The following is a 6,056-nucleotide window of genomic DNA, read 5'->3' as shown; positions in this document are numbered from 1 at the left end:
GTCCTCTAGAGCTTGGGTATTGGTTCCCAACAGTAATGAATGAAGCCGTGGACTCTCCTCCCCTTTAGATGGAAAACATAAATTATGCTTACCTGATAATTTAATTTCCATCGAGGGAGAAGAGTCCACGGCTCCCGCCCATATCTCCGATGGGCGGACCTAAATGTAATACTCTTCTGGCACCATTTATACCCTGATATTTCTCCTACTGTTCCTGGTTCCCTCGGCAGAATGACTGGGGGATGAGGGAAGTGGGAGAGGTATTTAAGCCTTAGGCTGGGGTGTCTTTGCCTCCTCCTGGTGGCCAGGTTCTTAATTCCCAACAGTAATGAATGAAGCCGTGGACTCTCCTCCCCTCAATGGAAATTAAATTGTCAGGTAAGCATAATTTATGTTTTTAAGCAACTTTCTAATTTACTCTTATCAATTTTTCTTCGTTCTCTTGCTATCTTTATTTGAAAAAGGCATCTAAGCTAAGAAGCCAGACAATTTTGGTTCAGTACCATGGACAGCACTTGTTTTTTGGTGGGTGAATTTATCCACCAATCAGCAAGAACCCAGGTTTTTCACCAAAAATTGGCCGGCATCTAAACTTACATTCTTGCCTTTTAAATAAAGATACCAAGAGAATGAAGAAAATTTGATGAGTAAATTAGAAAGTTGCTTAAAATTGCATCCTCTATCTGAATCACGAAAGAAAAAATTTGGGTTCAGTGTCCCTTTAAGTAAATATTATTATCAGAGGGGAAAAGAACACAGTCCATCACACACATGTTTTGCATTATGCTGATGTATCATATGTTTGCTAATGGCTCATTTATTACCATAATTATTGTATTATAACTAATTTCATTTTTTCTATCCTTTCTATTATTGGTTAAGTATTAATAAATTATATTTTCACTTGTAATTTATGACTGTACCTGATAATATTTTTGTAGTACAAACCAGCTCAGGAAGATTTCTATTCAGAGTGTTGTTTAGAATGCGCAGATACGGGTAGCGCTCAGTTTACACCGGGGTTAGGTTCCAGGAGGAATGGTTGTAAATCGAAACCGTTGTAAATTGAAACCCAGTTTATAATGTAAACATCACCTAATAAAATAATTACACAACAGACTGCCTCATCATCAAACTAAGTTTAATGAACAAAAACGTTTTTTTACTTGCATTTTTCTGCAATCAGTTCTCTGCATTGTTAGCATGCTAGATAATATTGGATCTGCACCTATTCTATGCATTTCAATCTGCAGTGATTAATAAGCAGTTAGGCACCCTCACCTCAGGCTGCTGGACAGGAAGATAATATTGAAGTGCCTGCTAAATTTTGCTCGATAGATCTGGTCTGATCTGTGTACACAGATCAATTTAAGGCTGTTAAGTTGCATAACTTTGCTGCAAAACAAGCGGGCAGCTCCACCTCCTGGCTATTTTAATTAGTGTACTTTGCTTTCCAAAGCTTTTCAATAGCAGTCACATGACTAAAAAAAAGGTTGTTATTCTGAAACGTCGCAAATTGAACTGGCGTAAACCGAGGGCCACCTGTATATGTTTTTCTCATTAAAAATTATTTCTATGTTGTGGACTTTTAATACCCTAATAAAATTATTGTATTGTTTGTGCAATCATGTTATGTACAAACATATCTAACTGTGTCAGTATAGTATAAAATTGTAATAAAGTACGCTAGTTTGGCCCTATTTAAATCCATCAGACTTTATGTACATAGCGCCTCAAATTACTTTTTGCAGGTATATCAAATACATAAGCATCCAAATCAATATTAATACTCCACTATAACCAACTTCCCACAAAGGTTTTCTAATGCTTTCATAAAGCAATAACATCCCCTATATCTTACAAGAGGATAAATGGATAGCAGCCATTACAAAACAACTTTGAAACAGATTTTTAATAAGTGAACGTTTCAAAAGTCATTTTGGATTTCTTCAGTCTTTCACATCTGGGATTTTTTTCTGGAGCTCAAAATGATTTCTTTCCTATATGAAGTTTCTGATGTCTAATAAGATGCGATTTCTGACTAAAACAGCTCCCACATTCAGAACACGAAAATGCTTTCTCTCCTGTATGGATTTTCTGGTGTCTTATAAGATGGGATTTCAGAGTAAAACATTTCCCACATTCAGTACACGAAAATGTTTTCTCTCCTGTATGACTTGCCTGATGAGTAATAAGATGTGATTTTCGAGTAAAACATTTTCCACATTCAGAACAAGAAAATTTTCTCTCTCCTGTATGAATTTTCTGATGAGTAATAAGTTGTGATTTTTGAGTAAAGCATTTCCCACATTCAGAACATGTAAAACCTTTCTCTCCTGTGTGAATTTTCTGATGTCCAATAAGACTTGATTTCTGAGTAAAACACTTCCCACATTCAGAACAAGAAAATGCTTTCTCTCCTGTATGACTTGTCAGATGTCTAAGAAGATGAAATTTCTGAGTAAAACATTTTCCACATTCAGAACAAGAAAATTGTTTCTCTCCTGAATGAATTGTCTGATGTACAATAAGATAGGATTTCAGACTAAAACATTTCCCACATTCCAAACATGAAAATTCTTTCTCTTCTGTATGAATCTTCTTATGCCTAATGAGATCTGATTTCCGAGTAAAACATTTTCCACATTTAGAACATAAAAATACTTTCTCTCCTGTATGAATTTTCAGATGAGTAATAAGATTTGATTTCCGAGTAAAACATTTACCACAGTCAGAACAGGAAAATGCTTTCTCTCCTGTATGAATGTGCTGATGCCTCATAAGATCTGATTTCAGAGTAAAACATTTTCCACATTCAGAACATACATTTTTCACATGATTTCTTTGATTTGGAAAAAGTCTTAAATAAGTATCTGCACTCTGGTCACAGTCTCTGAATGTACCTGTTGGAAAGAAACACAATAGGAGCAATGTTAATTATCAATGTCGCAAATGTTTTTTAAACATTTTAACTGGTCTCTCTAACTGGAGTAAGTAAGAAAAAATACAGCAATAACTTTTTTAATTAAGTGTCTACTACAAGAGAAGGGACTATGACCCATACTCCTTTTCCTAGCCACCATGCTAAGGCTTAAGGGCAAATTACTGGCCAAAGGAGGTTTCTTAAGGACTCTTTGGCATCTCATAATTGTTAATCAGTAAAATAACAATAATATTGTACAGTTGCAAGAAAAAGTTTGTGAACCCTTTTAATTTACCTGGATTTCTGCATTGATTATTCACAAAATGTGGTCTGATCTTCATTTGTCACAATTATAGACAAACACAATCTGACAAAGCTAAAAACACACAGTTGTACTTTTTTATTGAAGACAATAATTATTCACAGTGCAGGCTGGAAAAAGTAAGTGAATCTCAGTGTTGACAACTTCACTAAAAGCTGAACTTTTAATGGGGACATCAAATAGTAATTGTATCATTTATTGTAACCATGGGAAGGGGAATAGTGAAATGGGTGTTAGAAAAAGTTACCAGGGAAGGCAGGAGCTGCAACACTAATAAAACAGAAAGTCCCCTAAATCTCCTGGTATTTTTGCATTAAGAGCATGTGGGGATTAACAAGAATCTGCAGCCAGGCAAACTCAAAGTTAAACTTCATAGGAAATAGGCACTCCTCTGGCCGGGATACATACATTTGATTGGTTTTGTTCTAGCCATTCAGGAGTAAAGTTAATAACCAATCAGAAGCTGTTGCAGTAGACTTTCTATTATTAGCTGGCTTACTATCAGACTGCGAGTTGATCAATGCATAAGAAAAGGGGAGTTTTTATTGTTTTATGCCATCTTGAGTTTGCTCAATTTAACAGACTTCCCAGAATAAAAGTTTTGGCTGTGTCACTGGGGCGAATGGGCTAATATCACAATGTCTGCCTGAGCTACTAACATATAAGGATCCTGGTACATTGAGAAGGCTGTGACCCACAGGTCTGTGCTACAGACCCTGTCCCCTGGAGTGGTGCAGAAGATTGCTGGAGTCTACTTGCTGGAAGCTGGTTCTTTTCAGGACCCAAGAAGGACATTCTGACTGCAAGACTGACCCCTCCTCCCTCCAGTAACAGCCACCCCATTAAAGTCTGCAAATTTAGGATTATTGCTACTCCTCCTAGGAGTAGGCGCCCTGCAAAGATCACTTCAACAGCACAAGGATAAATTCTGAAAGCGGTAAAAAGAACCCCAAGGGTAACTGCAAAAGACCTCTAGAAATCTCAAACTGTGTAAATCTTTGTTCATTTGTCCACTATCAGAAAAATGCTACAAATGTGTCCCAGTTGCCTCTATTTGGCCTTTTTCTATAGTTAACCATTATAGCAATATGTTTATGCTGATGCCATAGGGGGGTCTTTGGTTAGGTATTAGTTAAGCCCCTATAAAGATTAAACTGCTAGTCTATATTCTCACTGGTTGTGTTAAAGTGTCACATAAGGGTTAAATATGTCATCTAAACTTTAAGATGTTCTTTTAAGCATTAACTGAAAACAGGAAAGATTATAGACATAAGGCTGACACCCTGACAGAGGGGTGCTGAGAGGTGAGCTAACCACAAGAGCTGCAGAGATATGGGGCATGATAAGCGTTTTACCAATGTATGAGTGTTTTTCCATTTCTTTTTTTTTGCAATTAGTAAATGTTTCTGTTAGCAAAATAATAATATTGTTCACGTCTATCTTTGCTATATTATATATTGTGATGTAAGCAGACAGACGGGGGTTAAGATTTCTATCAGATTGAAAAACTGGCAGTGTCCTAAAACTGGATTAATCCATTGTTATTAATACATTTAAATACAGATATATCAGTATAGTTACCTTTACTTTGGGGAATAAAAGCCAGAAACCACATTTATTTTGTAATTCTACTGTCTGTGTTTAAAGTGATAGTAAACTTTCCCCTTTGTATAAATAGATTTGGAATGTAAGCAATATTTTAAATGGAGTTGAATTAATCAGTTGTAATGAAGATGTGCTATAAATTACTTTTTAATGTAGCGTTGAAATTCCAATTCTCCCGCTGCCCACTTCAAAAGTAATTTTTTGTTGAACTAACGGTTTGAAATATTCTCCAATCAGCACTTTAGCCATATGGAGAATATTTCAAACTATTGGTTCAACAAAAAAAAAAAACTACTTTTGAAGTAGGCGGCACGAGCGTAGGGTATTTAAAATCTCAGCGCTATATTAAAAAGTAAGTTATAGCGCATCTTCATAACAACTGATGAATTAAAGGGACAGTAAAAATACAAAATAATGTTATATAATTCTGTGCATAGTGCAGAATTACATAACATTATCTTAGTGGCACCTTTATACATCTAAAGCATTTCCTGATTTTTTTATCCCAAAGTTGGACTTCGCTCAAGGTTCTACTGAGCGGGTCTTGTTTTTAAAATGTGCTTTGTGGGCGTGCTGTCTAGTCACAGCGGGCCCGATCGTGCCATTAAAGTGAATGTAGCTTGCTCCCGCTCTGATCTGGTAGCGGAAACGTGCTACATTCACTTCAATGGCACAAACGGGCGCGCTGTGATTAGACAGCGCGCCCACGAAGTGCATTTGAAAAACAAGACCCGCTCAGTAGAACCTTGAGCAGAGTCCAACTTTGGGATAAAAAAATCAGGAAATGCTTTAAATGTATAAAGGTGATGCTAAGATAATGCTATATAATTCTGCACTATGTGCAGAATTATATATAATTATTTTGAATGTGTACTGTCCCTTTAAATGCCATCTAAAATATCACTAACATTCCAGACCTGTTTAGACAAAGGGGAACGTTTACCATCACTTTAAGGGTCCTTTAATGTGCTATAAGAAAGCTATTCTTTTAAAGGAACATGAGCATTAAAATATTGTGGTCTGTAATGATAAATTGCTACATTTTGACAAACGAGATCCTGATCAGTTAAAACAGTGTGCTCAGGTATTTATCAGCCACAGTCTTTCCAAAAATATGACCACAAATAACCCATTAGATGTGGATGACACCCCATTTTCATTATGTCCATCTATTCTCTAGTATGGATAACGACCACTTATCATCCT

The 6,056-nt window shown here is 36.2% G+C and overlaps 1 protein-coding gene across 2 annotated transcripts in view; it reads right to left on the bottom strand.

The window, feature by feature from the left end:
* Positions 1–1,124: 1,124 nt before the first annotated feature.
* The window catches only part of LOC128657410 (zinc finger protein OZF-like), a 39,237-nt gene continuing 34,305 nt past the window's right edge, over positions 1,125–6,056 (bottom strand). For both annotated transcript variants that reach the window (XM_053711749.1, XM_053711750.1), the window contains exon 7: positions 1,125–2,903. In XM_053711749.1, coding sequence (XP_053567724.1) covers positions 1,984–2,903 — 920 coding nt within the window. In that variant the 3' untranslated portion in view covers positions 1,125–1,983. The remainder of the gene's footprint in view (positions 2,904–6,056) is intronic.

This window comes from Bombina bombina, chromosome 4 (assembly GCF_027579735.1).
Source record: "Bombina bombina isolate aBomBom1 chromosome 4, aBomBom1.pri, whole genome shotgun sequence".
NCBI classification, from domain to species: Eukaryota; Metazoa; Chordata; class Amphibia; order Anura; family Bombinatoridae; genus Bombina; species Bombina bombina.
The sequence above is the reverse complement of the archived record's forward strand: the minus strand, read 5'-3'. Positions and strand labels throughout refer to the sequence as shown.